At 46.1% G+C, this 17715-nt stretch overlaps 2 protein-coding genes across 5 annotated transcripts in view; both read left to right on the top strand.

Moving 5' to 3' along the window:
- LOC106562774 (zinc finger protein 609-like) overlaps nucleotides 1-15824 on the top strand; it is a 113400-nt gene extending 97576 nt beyond the window's left edge. The window contains 6 exon segments of the mRNA XM_045708846.1: nucleotides 2610-2697; nucleotides 5985-8379; nucleotides 8600-8972; nucleotides 9111-9479; nucleotides 9617-9695; nucleotides 11890-15824. Coding sequence (XP_045564802.1) covers nucleotides 2610-2697; nucleotides 5985-8379; nucleotides 8600-8972; nucleotides 9111-9479; nucleotides 9617-9690 — 3299 coding nt within the window. The 3' untranslated portion in view covers nucleotides 9691-9695; nucleotides 11890-15824.
- An 835-nt stretch (nucleotides 15825-16659) lies between these two features.
- The window catches only part of LOC106587765 (GRAM domain-containing protein 2A), a 31080-nt gene continuing 30024 nt past the window's right edge, over nucleotides 16660-17715 (top strand). For 3 of the 4 annotated variants that reach the window (XM_045708850.1, XM_045708849.1, XM_045708847.1), the window contains exon 1: nucleotides 16660-16938. In XM_045708850.1, coding sequence (XP_045564806.1) covers nucleotides 16814-16938 — 125 coding nt within the window. In that variant the 5' untranslated portion in view covers nucleotides 16660-16813. The remainder of the gene's footprint in view (nucleotides 16939-17715) is intronic. The other variant, XM_045708848.1, reaches the window with a different exon arrangement.

Genomic DNA, 17715 nt, shown 5'->3' with positions numbered 1-17715 from the left:
ATGAACTGACAACATTACAATAGACAGCAGTAATGATGAACTGACAACATTATAATAGACAGCAGTAATGATGAACTGACAACATTACAATAGACAGCAGTAATGGAGAACTGACAACATTACAATAGACAGCAGTAATGATGAACCGACAACATTATAATAGACAGCAGTAATGGGGAACTGACAACATTATAATAGACAGCAGTAATGATGAACTGACAACATTATAATAGACAGCAGTAATGATGAACTGACAACATTACAATAGACAGCAGTAATGGAGAACTGACAACATTACAATAGACAGCAGTAATGATGAACCGACAACATTATAATAGACAGCAGTAATGGGGAACTGACAACATTATAATAGACAGCAGTAATGATGAACTGACAACATTATAATAGACAGCAGTAATGATGAACTGACAACATTACAATAGACAGCAGTAATGGAGAACTGACAACATTATAATAGACAGCAGTAATGATGAACTGACAACATTACAATAGACAGCAGTAATGATGAACTGACAACATTACAATAGACAGCAGTAATGGAGAACTGACAACATTATAATAGACAGCAGTAATGGAGAACTGACAACATTACAATAGACAGCAGTAATGGGGAACTGACAACATTATAATAGACAGCAGTAATGATGAACTGACAACATTACAATAGACAGCAGTAATGGAGAACTGACAACATTATAATAGACAGCAGTAATGATGAACTGACAACATTACAATAGACAGCAGTAATGGAGAACTGACAACATTATAATAGACAGCAGTAATGGAGAACTGACAACATTACAATAGACAGCAGTAATGGGGAACTGACAACATTATAATAGACAGCAGTAATGATGAACTGACAACATTATAATAGACAGCAGTAATGATGAACTGACAACATTACAATAGACAGCAGTAATGGAGAACTGACAACATTATAATAGACAGCAGTAATGGAGAACTGACAACATTACAATAGACAGCAGTAATGGAGAACTGACAACATTACAATAGACAGCAGTAATGATGAACTGACAACATTACAATAGACAGCAGTAATGATGAACTGACAACATAATAGACAGCAGTAATGATGAACTGACAACATTACAATAGACAGCAGTAATGGAGAACTGACAACATTACAATAGACAGCAGTAATGGAGAACTGACAACATTATAATAGACAGCAGTAATGGAGAACTGACAACATTACAATAGACAGCAGTAATGGAGAACTGACAACATTACAATAGACAGCAGTAATGATGAACTGACAACATTATAATAGACAGCAGTAATGATTAACTGACAACATTATAATAGACAGCAGTAATGGAGAACTGACAACATTACAATAGACAGCAGTAATGATGAACTGACAACATTATAATAGACAGCAGTAATGATGAACTGACAACATTACAATAGACAGCAGTAATGGAGAACTGACAACATTACAATAGACAGCAGTAATGATGAACTGACAACATAATAGACAGCAGTAATGGAGAACTGACAACATTATAATAGACAGCAGTAATGATTAACTGACAACATTATAATAGACAGCAGTAATGATTAACTGACAACATTATAATAGACAGCAGTAATGGAGAACTGACAACATTATAATAGACAGCAGTAATGGAGAACTGACAACATTATAATAGCAGTAATGGAGAACTGACAACATTATAATAGACAGCAGTAATGATGAACTGACAACATTATAATAGACAGCAGTAATGATGAACTGACAACATTACAATAGACAGCAGTAATGGAGAACTGACAACATTACAATAGACAGCAGTAATGGAGAACTGACAACATTACAATAGACAGCAGTAATGGAGAACTGACAACATTACAATAGACAGCAGTAATGGAGAACTGACAACATTACAATAGACAGCAGTAATGGAGAACTGACAACATTACAATAGACAGCAGTAATGATTAACTGACAACATTACAATAGACAGCAGTAATGGAGAACTGACAACATTACAATAGACAGCAGTAATGATTAACTGACAACATTACAATAGACAGCAGTAATGGAGAACTGACAACATTACAATAGACAGCAGTAATGATTAACTGACAACATTATAATAGACAGCAGTAATGGAGAACTGACAACATTACAATAGACAGCAGTAATGGAGAACTGACAACATTATAATAGGGAGGCTGCTTTGGGAGTATGCCCAGGAACCTCTGTCTGATCTATTTAAATGGGAGCTGTTGCGGTGGCCCCGGTTAGTTGCGGTGGCCCCGGTTAGTTGCGGGTGGCCCCGGTTAGTTGCGGGTGGCCCCGGTTAGTTGCGGGTGGCCCCGGTTAGTTGCGGGTGGCCCCGGTTAGTTGCGGGTGGCCCCGGTTAGTTGCGGTGGCCCCGGTTAGTTGCGGTGGCCCCGGTTAGTTGAAGAATACAACGTGAGGTCATTCTTAATGGTGGAGCAACTGTTAAATTCTGTCTTGTCACTATGGTGTGAATGTGAGATCATTAATCCAGATGATGTATAGTAGTCTCGTTACTCTTATGAATGACAAATTAAGACTTGTTCTTTTCCTACAGGCATGCTGGTGGTGAATGTGACCTGGAGGAACAAGAGCTACGTCGGCACCCTGTTGGACTGTACTCGACACGATTGGGCACCTCCCAGGTAAGCGAGTTTCCATACATTATCTCCACTGTTATTCCAAACTGTTCACATTTTGGTACTTTGTCCTTCATTAATTGGATTCAACTGAACATTTTGAAATAAGGTATCGACGTTAGGCATATGGCTTCCGTATACTGAATTGTATTTGAAAAAGGTTCGCTGGCCGTAATCTTTACACAGTATCATAAGTCATGTAGTGTTTGATGTCAAATAAGAGCATTACCAGGGGCCATCAAACATCAGATACTCCATTTAAAAAAAATATTTAAAAAATACATTTACCCTTCCAGCACTTGGTTTCTCACCTTTCCTTGCATAAAGAGGGAAGTCCGATATGAATCTACCAATCTGCCATCTATATCACGCTAGCTGTTGGATATTAGTCCTCACCTCTCTGTCTCTAGGGGGCCAGCAGTGTTTGCCTATCCACTGTAGTCTTTAACTCGGAGATACATTCTGCAAACTGCTGACGTCCCGAGAGGAAGTGATAGAAATAGAATCCTCCAACAAGCCAGATTGCCGGATCCAATTATTGCGCTAATAGCTTTTCCCAACACTGTATCACATTCTGCACTGCCGTGGTGGGACCACGCGCCTATCAGCAGCATTGTCTCAGCACTGGCTCATTTTCTCATGCTCTTTTTTTCTTCTACACGAGATATCTTCATTCCTGTAGTCCCCATCTCATTTAACTACTGCAGAGAGTTTAGCTTACATTTTTTGATAGACCATACCACTCAAGCGCTGCACATCCACGGCCAACTTGAGTCACTCTCAAAACGGCTCACTGTGTACAAGGAAACGTGGGAGAATGACTGTGTTTGGAAAGTCTATCGCTTTTATCCTGTGACAGACTGGCTTTCAGAATTGCATTGTAGTTGGGCTTACTGTGACACAGTTTGATTGAAGGCTCTCAGCAAAGTAACAGCTCAACAAACTTTCAGGAAACCAAATCCGCAGGCTCTCCAGCTCCACGATGAGTAATGACTAATGAGTCTGGATTCCTCAATCTCCGAGGGCCTACGGATTTACTCTCATCCCCTGTTGCTGATGAAATAGTTTGGAGTGATTGGAGGGGGAAGTTATGAGTCATCCCAGGCCCCGGTGTCTTTGTCACGGACTGTTAACCTTCACTGCTGGGATAATTACATTATTATCATAGAGACATAGGGGCCCAACTCTATTTTAGGGATGTGAATTATGCTACTTATGATTTACCAGGCAGGTACACTGCATGATCAAAAGTATGTGGACAGCTGCTCGTCAAACATATCATTCCAAAATCATGGGCATTAAGAGTTGGTCCCCCCCTTGCTGCTATAAAAGCTTTCCACTAGATGTTGGAACATTGCTGCGGGAACTTGCTTCCATTCAGCCACGAGCATTAGTGAAGTCTGGCACTGATGTTGGGCGATTAGGCCTGGCTCGCAGTCGCATTCCAATTCATCCCAAAGGTGATTGATGGAGTTAAGGTCAGGGCTCTGTGTAGGCCAGTCAAGTTCTTCCACACCAATCGTCAAACTTTGTGCACGGGAGCATTGTCATGCTGAAACAGAAAAGGGCCTTCCCAAAGCTGTCATTGTATGCTGTTGCTTTATAGTTGGCACTATGCATTGGGGCACAGGTAGCGTTCTCCTGGCATCCGCCAAACCCAGATTCGTCCATCGGACTGCCAGATGGTGACGCGTTATTCATCACTCCAGAGAGCGCATTTCCATTGCTCTGGAGTCCAGTGGCGGCGAGCTTTACCCCACTCCAGCCGACGGTTGCCATTGCGCTTGGTGATCTTAGGCTTGTGTGCAGCTGCTCGGCCATGGAAACACATTTCATGACGTTCCCGACGAACAGTTCTTGTGCTGACGTTGCTTCCAGAGGCAGTTTGGAACTTGATAGTGAGTGTTGCAACAGAGGACAGATGATTTTTATACACTTCAGCACTCGGCAGTCCCGTTCTGTGAACTTGTGTGGCTTACCAGTTCGCGGCTTAGCCGTTGTTTCTTCTAAACGTTTCCACTTCACAATAACAGCACTTATAGTTGACCGGGGTAGCTTTAGCAGGGCAGAAATTTGACGAACTGACTTGGTTAAAACGTAGCATCCCATGACGGTGCCACATTGAAAGTCGCTGAGCTCTTCAGTAAGGCCATTGTACTGCCAATGTTTGACTATGGAGATCGCATGGCTGTGTGCTAGATGTTATACACCTGTCAGCTAGATGTTATACACCTGTCAGCAACGGGTTTGGCAGAAATAGAATCCACTAATCTGAAGGGAGTCCACATACCTTTTGTGTATATATAGTGTAGATGTTCACCCTCTTCCTTCTGCAACTAATGTTCACTCTTTATTTGGTCAAATGAAAGACAAAAGGAATTCCACCCCATATTTTTTGTGTAAGGCTTGATGATACAGACCCAATTTAATGTTGTCTTATCTAGAAATGTAGAATTTGAGCATTACTTTTGAGCAAATCATTAACCAGGTTTCCTTCCAACCATTTCATGTGAATGAATTACCTGACGCATGAAAACAGTCACAGCTGGGCTGATGGAAACAGGATATACCGATACAATTTTAAAAACGGTGACAGACTGTTTGTTCGACATGGTGGGATCTTTTTGTGTCGGGGAAATTGATTGTGAGAAATGGTGGTCGAAACGCCTTTATGCGCAAATATTGATGTAATAACCATCATAGTGAAATAAACGTATGTTGTGTGGTCCTCTCACTACGACTCAGGAAAGCATGCCGTTTATTAGGCTACAGATGAAATAAGTTATGATGAACTTCACAGGGTAGTGAAAGTGCAAGGTGATGAGCTTGATGCTCCTTTCCGATAAATATCGAGGGTCTTATTCTGGTGACATGATCAATGCTTTGCTGCCATTTGACAAATACAAATAATATTGCTCTTATCCATAATAATCTCATAATGCAGGTAGCCTACCCACACTGTATCTGCCAGCTGTTGGGTAAAGTGCACGTGCCAAGATCAGAGTGGGCACCCTTGCTCTAAAACCAAAAGGTTTTGTGACAAAATATATGTTTATGTGCACTATGTCATCACACACAGCCTTTTATCCACAAGTTAATTTGATGGAAACCCATCTCTGGTGGAAAATGTGCATATTCTCATCAAAATCTGTCGCAAATTGGATGGAAACCTAGCTATTTAGTGTAATTTGTATTCTGCCTACATTTCTGTCAGTCAACCCTTTTTTAAATTACGCATGCCAAAAACAAGCGTCATGTAATTTGCTAACGTCTACTTCCTCTTGTCTCCTCAGGTTCTGTGAGTCTCCCACCAGTGACTTGGAGATGAGGAATGGCCGGGGCCGGGGCAAGAGGATGAGGCCCAACAGCAACACACCCGTCAACGAGAACAGCAACTCGTCGGACAACAAGGGCAGCGGCACCAGCAAGACACGTGCCGCCAACAACAACAGTAAGGGCCGGCGGGGCAGCCAGACGTCGTCGGAGCGCCGCACGCCGCCCAACAGCAACACAGAGGACGTCAAGGCCAGCCCCTCATCGGCCAGCAAGCGCAAGTCCAAACCTGCCTCAGACATGGAGCCCAACTCCAGCTCTGAGGACACCAAAGGCAACAAGCGCATGCGCACCAACTCCAACAGCGGAGGAGGAGGGGCGCCTCCCCCTGTCCTTCCCCCCATCCCCTCAATTAAAACTGAGCCCCAGCCCCCGACGCTCGACCGCAACTGCCCCTCGCCGGTCCTCATCGACTGCCCGCACCCCGGCTGCAACAAGAAGTACAAGCACATCAACGGCCTCAAGTACCACCAGGCACGTGCACACAACGACGACGACGACATCAAGCTGGACCTGGATGGGGACAGTGAGTACGGGGAGGACTCCACGCTTCACCCTGAGCCGGGGAACTGCAACGGGGCCTCCAGTTCTCACAAAGGCTGCCTGTCTCCCGCACGGTCCGTCACCCCCAAAGGAAGGGGCTTGGACTGCCAGAGTCCGTCTCCTTCCCCGGGCAAGTTTGGTTCCAAACACAGTAAAAAGAAAGGTGGTGACGCTGACCCTGAAGCAAGCGGCATGCCGATGGAAGGCTGTGACGACGGGCCTTGTCTCACCGACGAGGCCAGCAACGATGGCATGGAAAAGTCCAAGTCCCACAAAAAGTCCAAGACCGACAAACTTTCTCAGAAGAACATGAAGTCATTGTCCCGGCCTGTACCCCCAGGGAGCGTAGCTTCCCAGCAGCTCTACTCCTTACAGGCTGCCTCTTTCCCTGCAGGGGGGAACACCAATGCCTCCCTAGGGATCCCCCCTATGATACAGGGCATCCCCAAAAGCCCCCAGATGAAGGGCGCCCAGCCCACCAAACCCCCTGCCGCGATGGGAGACCCTGCCGCGCTGAACCCTGCTTCCGGTGCCTCAAAAGAAAAGAAGAAGAAGGAGAAGAAGAAGAGAGACAGCAGGAAGGAGGCAGACAGCCCCAAGCCTCCGGGGAAAGGGGGGAAACCAGAAGAAGGCAAGAGCCCCTACTCTGAGTCCTCAGAGCCAGGAAAAGGTGACGGGCTACTTAACGGCTCCTCGGACCCCCACCAGAGCCGTCTTGCCAGCATCAAGGCAGAGGCGGATAAGATCTACAGCTTCACCGACAATGCCCCCAGTCTGTCCATAGGGGTGGCCAGCCGGATTGAGGGCACGGGAATGCCTCAGCCACTCACGCCCCTCCACGTGGTCACCCAGAATGGTGGCGGAGCCGACAACTCCTCAGTCAAGACCAACAGCCCGGCGTACTCGGACATCTCGGACGCAGGGGAGGACGGAGAGGGCAGACTTGTGGAAGGGGTGAAGGTCAAGGTGGAGGATCAAGGCATCAGAGAAGGAGCCAAGAAAGCCTTGTTCCCCAGCCAGACGCCCAACAAGGAGTCTCCGTACTATGCCGGCTATGAGGCCTACTACTCGCCCAACTACACCTGCCCCAGCCCGGGTGCCGCCAACCCGGGCATGCCGCACACCGAAAGTCCGGCGGTGAAAGTGAAGCGTGAGGACGAACAGGAGAATGTGGAAGACAAGGTCAAAGTGGAGCCTCACGAAGATCGCAAACCCGAGATGAACGCCTCCAGTCAACAACAACAACAACAACAACATCATCATCAGCAGCAGCAACAGTCAGTCATCCAACAGCGCTCCAACATGTACATGCAGCCTCTCTATTACAACCAGTACTCCTACGTTCCCCCGTACGCCTACCACCCGGACCAGGCCTACCACAACCACCTGCTCAACACCAACCCAGCCTACCGGCACCAGTACGAGGAGCGCCAGCGCCAGGTGATCTCTGAGCAGCACAGGGCGGCAGTGGCGGAGAAGAAGAGCTCTGACGCGGCGGCCATGAAGGAACGCGAGGCCTCCATGAAGGAGGAGTGGAAGCAGAAGGCCTTGGGGCCGCCCACTCTCTCCAAGGCCCCTGGCAAGACTGACAGCCTGGCCAACAAGACCCAACAGAACCAGGGTAAGACCAGAGACTCTCCATCGGAGCCCTCCAAGGCCTCCGCCACTGGCCTGAAAGGAGAGGTATCTAAGTCCCAGCAGGCCGAAGGGCTGAAGATGAAGCTGAGTGAAGGGGGGCACCATGGGAAGGAGGACTCCAAGCCAAGCCTGGACTCCAGAGCGGGGATAGAGCAAGCCATGTGGTACAGACAGGTAAAAATAAAAAAACATACCCTATTATTCATACTTAGGTGTGTTTTTATATTCTATTATTTGTACATATTTTATTATGTTAATGATTGCAGTGTAATGTGGTGATTGATGCTCATTTTAGATCATGTTTAGATCACTTGTAACCCTTCTAGAGAGTTGTGTAGTTGTTTTAGAGAGGTATCCCTGAGTTAACTCATTCACACCATCTATCTACCCCAAGCAGACCCAGATGGAGGACGAGCAGCAACAACCACCACCGCGGTGGAAAGACGAGAGAGACCGAGAGCGAGAGAGAGACCGCGACCGCAAAGGAAAGGACGACAGGCCCAACAGGCCCAAGGAGAGTGGCGGTCCCAAAGAGGAGGATGGCGCTGGTCCGAAAGAGGGCACAGACCCCAGAACGTCTTCTGCTGAGGACCAACGGGCCATGGGCAAAGACCCTCGTGCCAATGCCCACATGCAGTTCTCCTCTGCCCTGGCGCAGCATCAGGGCTACATGCCCTATATGCATGGTTACCCTTATGGGCAGGGCTATGACCCCAGCCACCCCGGGTACAGAGGCATGCCCACAGTCATGATGCAGAATTACCCAGGTAACCACACCAGATCAACTATTGGTATAGAAAGGAACCACTTGGGGGGAAAGCGCATTTGCCCAAAAAATCTCTATACAAATTATTTGATATTAAGCCATGAATGAAATTAACGTAATGACCTGTCCCCCATATTAGGTTCCCCCTACCTGCCCGCGGGCTACCCATTCTCCCCGTACGGCGGCAAGATGGCTGGTGGTGAGGAGGAGGTGAGGGGAGGTGACAAGTCACGCGCCAGCCCCACGGTGAGTGGCAAGGCAGCTTCGGTGGACTCCAAGGCCCTGGACATCCTGCAGCAGCACGCCAGCCAGTACAAGAGCAAGTCCCCCACGGTGGGCGACAAGCCGTCCCATGAGAGGGACAGGGGAGAGAGGAGCGGCGGGGAGAGGGAACGAGAGAGGGACATGGAGCGGCCACGCTCCTCGCCCTCCCAGCGCATCATGCCCTCCCATCACCACCTGGGATACCCGCTGCTCTCGGGCCAGTATGATCTGTCCTACACTACAGGTCAGTCGCAGCCAATCACCACTTACTATTATGACTGACGAGGCTCTCGGAAACTCTTACTGATAAACAACTGATGTACCCACCCCAACTGATGTACCCACCCCAACTGATGTACATACATTTTTCGCCTCGCACAGGTCTCTCGTCATCAGCTATTGTTGCCAGTCAGCAAGCCGCAGCCCCCTCCCTCTACCCCCCGGCGCGGAGATGAAAACGGTAAGGCCCCTCGTCAGACAGACGGACGGGCACACAAACAGAATAAGATGGGTCTTAAAGAGAAAAATACATTAGCCGACATAGGGCGCAGTTCAATAACCAAATGGACGGTATCACACCAAATACTTGGTACTGTGTACACACTAACCAAACTGTATCATGGTGTCTTAGCCGACGCCAATGGAGACAGCTAGTCCTACTGGGAACTGACATATATAACGAAAAAGACATTACACACAAAATACTTTACAATTTACATACTTTTAAAACATGAACATATAGTGTGTGTGTGTGTGTGTGTGTGTGCATCTATCAGTTACACATGCATGTCAGTACATACACACAACAAGTAGATCACACCAATGGGAGTCACGGTCTCATTAGCCAGACAAATAGACACTGGGGTCAGACGGACACTGGGGTCAGATGTGGCCGTATGGACAGAGAGCATGGTGGGAAAAGATGTAGACATGCAGTACTTTGACAACCTGTAGCTTCTATGCCTCATTACATATGAGAAATGATGCTTTCCTTTACAATCGCACTGACTTAGTACTACTGTCCTGTACTACAGTCTGATACACAGCTCTCTGGGAAAATACTTAGTACTACTGTACTGTATAACAGTCTGAAACACAGCTCTCTGGGAAAATACTTAGTACTACTGTCCTGTATAACAGTCTGATACACAGCTCTCTGGGAAAATACTTAGTACTACTGTACTGTATAACAGTCTGATACACAGCTCTCTGGGAAAATACTTAGTACTACTGTACTCTATAACAGTCTGATACACAGCTCTCTGGGAAAATACTTAGTACTACTGTACTGTATAACAGTCTGATACACAGCTCTCTGGGAAAATACTTAGTACTACTGTCCTGTATAACAGTCTGATACACAGCTCTCTGGGAAAATACTTAGTACTACTGTACTCTATAACAGTCTGATACACAGCTCTCTGGGAAAATACTTAGTACTACTGTCCTGTATAACAGTCTGATACACAGCTCTCTGGGAAAAGACTTCAACAAAGGCGTGACTGTGCTAGCTAGCAGCCTCAGTATGCAGCAGCAACCGCTCTTATGCCTTCAGTTCAGTTGTTCGTCCTAAGCAGGTAGGACAGCAGCAGAGCCCAGTGAATCACAGTAGTGATACTGTGATAATAGAGACAGTGTTATCACAGGCTGCCCTGACCTCTAGTGGCAGAACTCTGCCTTGTTTCTGGTTGTGGAATACTTTATCTAGAGTCTTTGTTGGATTTGCTTCCTCAGCTTGGTATTCAAGTGTAAAACGTCACTCGCATAGACATCAGTGGTCAAAATGGCTGCATATCAATGTTTTAGTGATTTTTACATTTTGAGGTAATATTGTAATTTACAATAGTAGTGGTACTAGTCATTATATTGGGTAATCTACGTGTCATTATATTGGGTAATCTACGTGTCATTACATTGGGTAATCTACGCGTCATTACATTGGGTAATCTACGTGTCATTACATTGGGTAATCTACGTGTCATTACTTTGGGTAATCTACGTGTCATTACTTTGGGTAATCTACGTGTCATTACTTTGGGTAATCTACGTGTCATTACATTGGGTAATCTACGTGTCATTACTTTGGGTAATCTACGTGTCATTACATTGGGTAATCTACGTGTCATTACATTGGGTAATCTACGTGTCATTACATTGGGTAATCTACGGGTAATCTACGTGTCATTACATTGGGTAATCTACGTGTCATTACATTGGGTAATCTACGTGTCATTACTTTGGGTAATCTACGTGTCATTACTTTGGGTAATCTACGTGTCATTACTTTGGGTAATCTACGTGTCATTACTTTGGGTAATCTACGTGTCATTACTTTGGGTAATCTACGTGTCATTACATTGGGTAATCTACGTGTCATTACATTGGGTAATCTACGTGTCATTACATTGGGTAATCTACGTGTCATTACATTGGGTAATCTACGTGTCATTACTTTGGGTAATCTACGTGTCATTACTTTGGGTAATCTACGTGTCATTACATTGGGTAATCTACGTGTCATTACATTGGGTAATCTACGTGTCATTACATTGGGTAATCTACGTGTCATTACTTTGGGTAATCTACGTGTCTTGAACGTGGTTTTGAACGTGAATTTAACCAACCATTTTCTGTCTTTTGTGTCATTTCCACAGGGAGACGTGACTGACACCTCGCCACCCTGCAAAGATTCATGTGACTGGCTCACATGAGGAAGCCCTGGGCTCCGAGTCCATTTTAGACATCAGTTGAATGGTGTTTCTATATTTTTAGTTCTCTGCCTGAATGTCCGGCAGATTCTTTTTTTTTCTTCTTCTCCTAGCAGCATCTTTTTCCCTCATTTCCCTCCTGCCCCACCGTGGCCTAGGACTGAACTCAGCCAAGGTTTCCCTCCTGCCCCACCGTGGACTAGGACTGACCTCAGCCAAGGTTTCCCTCCTGCCCCACCGTGGACTAGGACTGACCTCACCCAAGGTTTCCCTCCTGCCCCACCGTGGACTAGGACTGACCTCACCCAAGGTTCAAAGCCATCACTGTCTGCCCATGTGCACACCTCCGCTGATATCTATTGGTCTTTGCACTGTTGATGAACGAACACATGCAAAAATAGACCAACTGACTGCCTGAAAAGCTGAAAAGGGGTTCTGACTGCATAGTTTTTTTTGTCCCGTGCAGAACGGGGCTGGGTGGCTGGGGGGGAGGGGTGATGGGGGAGGGGTCAAACTAAAATAAAGACTGACAAAAGTAAACAAGTGAATCATGTTGAAATGTTTGAACTTGCTGTTGTTGGCCTGTTGTACGCAGTGTGCCAGTATATCTTGACAATTGTCATTAGTAGGTTTACTGTGTGTGGTGAGAGGACGCTTGAGGAGAGAGGCTCAACCTCAGAATTCTATAGGTGTTGAAGGGTTTGTTTTCTCGTCCCTCAACCAGCCATTTGCTCGCTAAACACCTCTTGATTCACTTTTCAGGGATAGACATAATTATTGTGTGAAGGGAACACATTCACCTCAATATAGTTCATGTTTTGTGTTTTCTTGACATTTGCATTGTTCATTTCACGGCATGAGTGACTTTTCTTTCAGTTAATTTGATTCCTCCCCACTTCCCAATCCATCCTTTAATGTGTTTTTGATACGCCAGTCTCACTTCACCCTTTCCGTACACTGAATCAACCAAATCACACAAAACCGTGGCTCACTCTGATCAATATTGCACTGACTGATGTCCAGTTGTAACCATGGTTTCTGTTCAGAAGTGTAGAGCTGTTTATTACCTCAGAACACTGGGGATCATCTACTGAAGAGGTCGGCCATTTTCACCTTACTGGTCCTGCAATCGGCACAGCAAATGGACCAGTTCGTTATCCTGTCAATTTCCATGGAGGAAGAATCAAACAACTGATTGCGGAGGAGGAGGATGAGGAAGGATGCACAACGTAAAGTCAAGGCAGAACCAGGGAGGAGCGATGCCCGGCTAGACAACACACAACCAACCACACACATCTAGCTCAGAGCGACCCCATCCCGTCAGCAACACCACTTGTGTGGGCAGCGCTTCAATCCTATATACCCTTGGCTTAGCAACCCTTCCCCTGTGTTACAGTAGTGCAGCACTGAGCCAATGTGGGAGTCCGTGTAGATTCAACCAAGCCTGGCCAATGTCTGGCACTCCTATCACTGGGTGGCCCTTCAGGTGACAACTGCCAGAGACTGTTACATGGTCACATTACAGCTGGGCTCCCCTCAGTAGAGGGACGTCACCTGTCTTGACTCTCACTCACTTCATTCAACCCCTTCTCTCTGCCACTCACCTCATTCAACCCCTTCTCTCTGCCACTCACCTCATTCAACCCCTTCTCTCTGCCACTCACCTCATTCAACCCCCTTCTCTCTGCCACTCACCTCATTCAACCCCCTTCTCTCTGCCACTCACCTCATTCAACCCCCTTCTCTCTGCCACTCACCTCATTCAACCCCCTTCTCTCTGCCACTCACCTCATTCAACCCCCTTCTCTCTGCCACTCACCTCATTCAACCCCCTTCTCTCTGCCACTCACCTCATTCAACCCCTTCTCTCTGCCACTCACCTCATTCAACCCCCTTCTCTCTGCCACTCACCTCATTCAACCCCCTTCTCTCTGCCACTCACCTCATTCAACCCCCTTCTCTCTGCCACTCACCTCATTCAACCCCCTTCTCTCTGCCACTCTCTCAGACCAGTGGGGCAGTAGGGGTTTTGGAGATGAGGGGGGAGTGTAGTCTCTCAGACCAGTGGGGCAGTAGGGGTTTTGGAGATGAGGGGGGAGTGTAGTCTCTCAGACCAGTGGGGCAGTAGGGGTTTTGGAGATGAGGGGGAGTGTAGTCTCTCAGACCAGTGGGGCAGTAGGGGTTTTGGAGATGAGGGGGGAGTGTAGTCTCTCAGACCAGTGGGGCAGTAGGGGTTTTGGAGATGAGGGGGTGTTAATCAAAGGTGATTTAAAAACAGTCACAGTGATCTTAGATTTGTTCTTTACCTGTTTATTTATTCAAGAACCCTTTTTGAAGAAGATCTAGGGATGTTGTCTGGATTGAAGCATGGATGAACTCTTGAGTTGAGAAGCTTAATTTAACCTTTGTGCCCATTTAAGCAAGGAGCCATGAAATGATGCCTCTGTAGTGGGATACGGCACCTAAAACACAACACAATGTCCTCCCCTCCACTAATGCAGGCGCTGCAAAAAGACTCCTTTCCTATTGACACAAAGTAGTCGCTATACAATGTATAGAAAAGGCTTCATATGGTGCGTGAGCTGGAGTCGTTGAGAGTGAAGCTAAACCAGTCGTTAAAAGTGAAAGATGTATATTTATTTTTTCTATTTTCAGGGAGGGGTACTTGCGCTATACAAACGAGGCTTGTTGACAGTCTGCCCTGTAAGAAACAATGTGGAATGTTCCAGAAGTCAACATACTGCTGGCCAGAACATTATCACAATTGTCAGGTAGCTTCTTTTTTATTTTTGTTCAGTATTGAAGTACATATATACACCTGGATTTCACTAACTTGAACCTGCTAGCTTGGTGGTGTAACACCTTGTAAAGGACTAGGACAGTTAACATATTAGTCTCATTGTGTTGCTAGTTTCTTGTCCTATAGGACTAGGACAGTTAACATATTAGTCTCATTGTGTTGCTAGTTTCTTGTCCTATAGGACTAGGACAGTTAACATATTGGTCTCATTGTGTTGCTAGTTTCTTGTCCTATAGGACTAGGACAGTTAACATATTAGTCTCATTGTGTTGCTAGTTTCTTGTCCACAAGTGTCATGGTTCATAAATGGAATGGTGTTGCGACCTGTATATCTGAATGTGACAGTGTGTTGAGATGTCCTGTACAACTAATATCTAATAGAAATATAGACCGCTGTGACGTTGTATGACGCATCAGTGGATTGTCATTTCTACATGTCCCAAGCAGGTGGCGTAAGAATGGCTTTCCACTATACTGGAGGAAGAGACTAGTGCATTGCTCCAAAGGACAGAGATTTAGACTTGGTAGTAGGTTGAATAAGAATCGTATTGCCTTAGGGGTATGATAAAGCCACACAAGCAAGTACTTACTATCCAGCAACTTAAAGGAAAAAGCTCTTGATTTTGTCTTGTTATTTTTGGAGGACATCCTTTCTTTGTTAGCTACTCTTTGACTGAGTCGTTTTTTTGTTCTCCAGAACGGCAGTTGCTTCAGTTGTCTCAATTGGTGCTTATAAAAACATCCTTTATCCCTTGGGAACAAAGACACTCTTTCCGACATCTTAAATTACCAGATCATGTCTTGTCTCCCTCCTCACCTTCCTCACGGGCCCTCTCGTGTCACTCAGAACCCTCAAAGTATCACTCACTGGTACTTGCAAGGATGTTTACAATGGTTTTCATTTCTATGGTTGAGCCCTGTTTCCTGTGGTCTCACCCCTTCCCTCCCTCTTCTCCTTCATCCTCCCCTTCAGGAGTTTATGTAAAGTGTGCATTACCACCACGGTTCTTTTTTTATACAATACTGTAACTTGCCTTTGTACATTTGGGCGAAAAATAAATCTTTTTATGAGACAATCATATGTCATGTCTGATTGGCTTGCTTTATTCAGTCATTGTCCACTTCCAACCCCTGATAATCTAAATAATAGCTATTGCATATGTTGCAAAATTATTTTATCAAATGCATGTCAATGCTTCTTCATGAACTTGAATGTCAATAATTGACAAACTTCTGTTAATATGATCGAAGATATGATTCTGTGGTTCAACAGTGTGTTGACTTGGCACTGTTTCTCAACCTCTGGTTCCAGGACCAGCACCGGCCCCTGGGATGTTGCTGATTGGTCCCTTACAAGGGTGTATTAAAGCAATGAGCTCAAATAACCACTAGAGGGTGGTCTTCCCTAATAATTATGAGAAGTGGGGTATTATGCAAATTGTCTATATAGAATTTCATAATACACACCGGTAACATAAGCCTCCATTGACCTTAACAGGCAATTTACATAAACTTACCTCAAAGTGAAATTTGAGGCTTAGTACAAAGAACATAACATTTGAGAACATTTTCATCATCGATCACCACTTCATCCATACTTCAATGCACCTTTTGGTAAACCTTTCAAATGTGTAGTTTGTCTAAATGGCTGCTGAACCAGCCCAGCCAACAGTTAGGATATTGTCCTAAATACACCCCAAGTCCCTTCTCCCCATCCAGGGTGCTCCACATACAACAACGTGATGGTTCTGCTGCCACAGCGGGGAAGAGATTATGCAAGGATGATTTTGTTCAGTGTAAATGTGAAATCTGATTATCCCCTGTGTTCCCAGAGGGGGAGGGAGAGTGTAAGGTCCGGGGGGAGGTGGGTGAGTGGGGTTAGCTAGAGGAGAGAGGGTGGAGATGTGCTGAGGCAATGGCTTTTACAGCAGGCGCCTGGGAGTAGGAGGAGCAGGGTAGAGACTCACTGGCAGGGACGACGTGGGGACGCGGTACGGCACGGTAGTACGCAGCGGAGGCTCCTCTTGCTCTGCGACGACAAGGGTGCGGTGGCTGACAGCGCAGGGGTTAATGGGATGCACTATCTACGCAGCCAGCCCTGAGGCCCTGCCAGGCGACGAGGCCACAGGCCGGGACCACCGACACCACCACCACCACCGACCCCATGGTCCCTGCAACCAGAAGATACCAGCCAGGTCAGTCAGCCCTGTTACCTGCACTGTCAGTCAGCCCTGTTACCTGCACTGTCAGTCAGCCCTGTTACCTGTTCACTTTCTTTGGTGAGGAAATACTTAGGTTGGTTTCTCAGACCCAGATTAAGATCATTCCTGGTCTAAAATGCACTCTTGACGAAGATTCTCCATTGGAACTTGCTGTCTAGTCCAGTAGTAGCCATATTTTGGGTTGAAGAAACCATCCTGTACAGTCCAAGCATAAGGAACAGCGGTGGGATTTCTCCTAGTGTGGAGGTTTGTGTAATGCAACTTCTATTTACTTGATGTGACTTTTCCCCTGAACCTGAGAGCTGTGGAACATCCACCTTCTATACTACTAGTAAATAAGGTCTATGCTAGCCTCTTCTCTACATGTATTAGTATGCTTACAGCACACAGGCAGGTGTTGTGTATTCACAGTGTAAACCGTGTCTGTCCTCTACGTTGACTTTATTCACCCCTGACGTTGTTCCATGATTAATAGAGCTCAAGGGGGTGAGTGTGCATCCTCAGAGTGGCAACAGAAAGGTCAAAGGATATCAGAGACTCCTGTGTTCTGGTAGTCAGTTAGCCTATAAGCGCTGGTGGGGGTACATTGAATAGAAGGGATACAGTAATAATATAAAACTGGTGCGGTGCAGGAAATAATACTAGCATGATGGAGAGTAAAAGAAAGTCGTGGTGATGCTATGGCGTTCCTTAGAGGATGGAAATGCTAGTAGCAGGATTTTCAGCACCACAGATCTTTGCACAGTGTCC

The sequence above is a fragment of the Salmo salar genome, chromosome ssa26, assembly GCF_905237065.1.
Source record: "Salmo salar chromosome ssa26, Ssal_v3.1, whole genome shotgun sequence".
NCBI lineage: Eukaryota > Metazoa > Chordata > Actinopteri > Salmoniformes > Salmonidae > Salmo > Salmo salar.
Note: the sequence above shows the minus strand (reverse complement) of the source record. Positions and strands in the feature narration are given on the sequence as shown.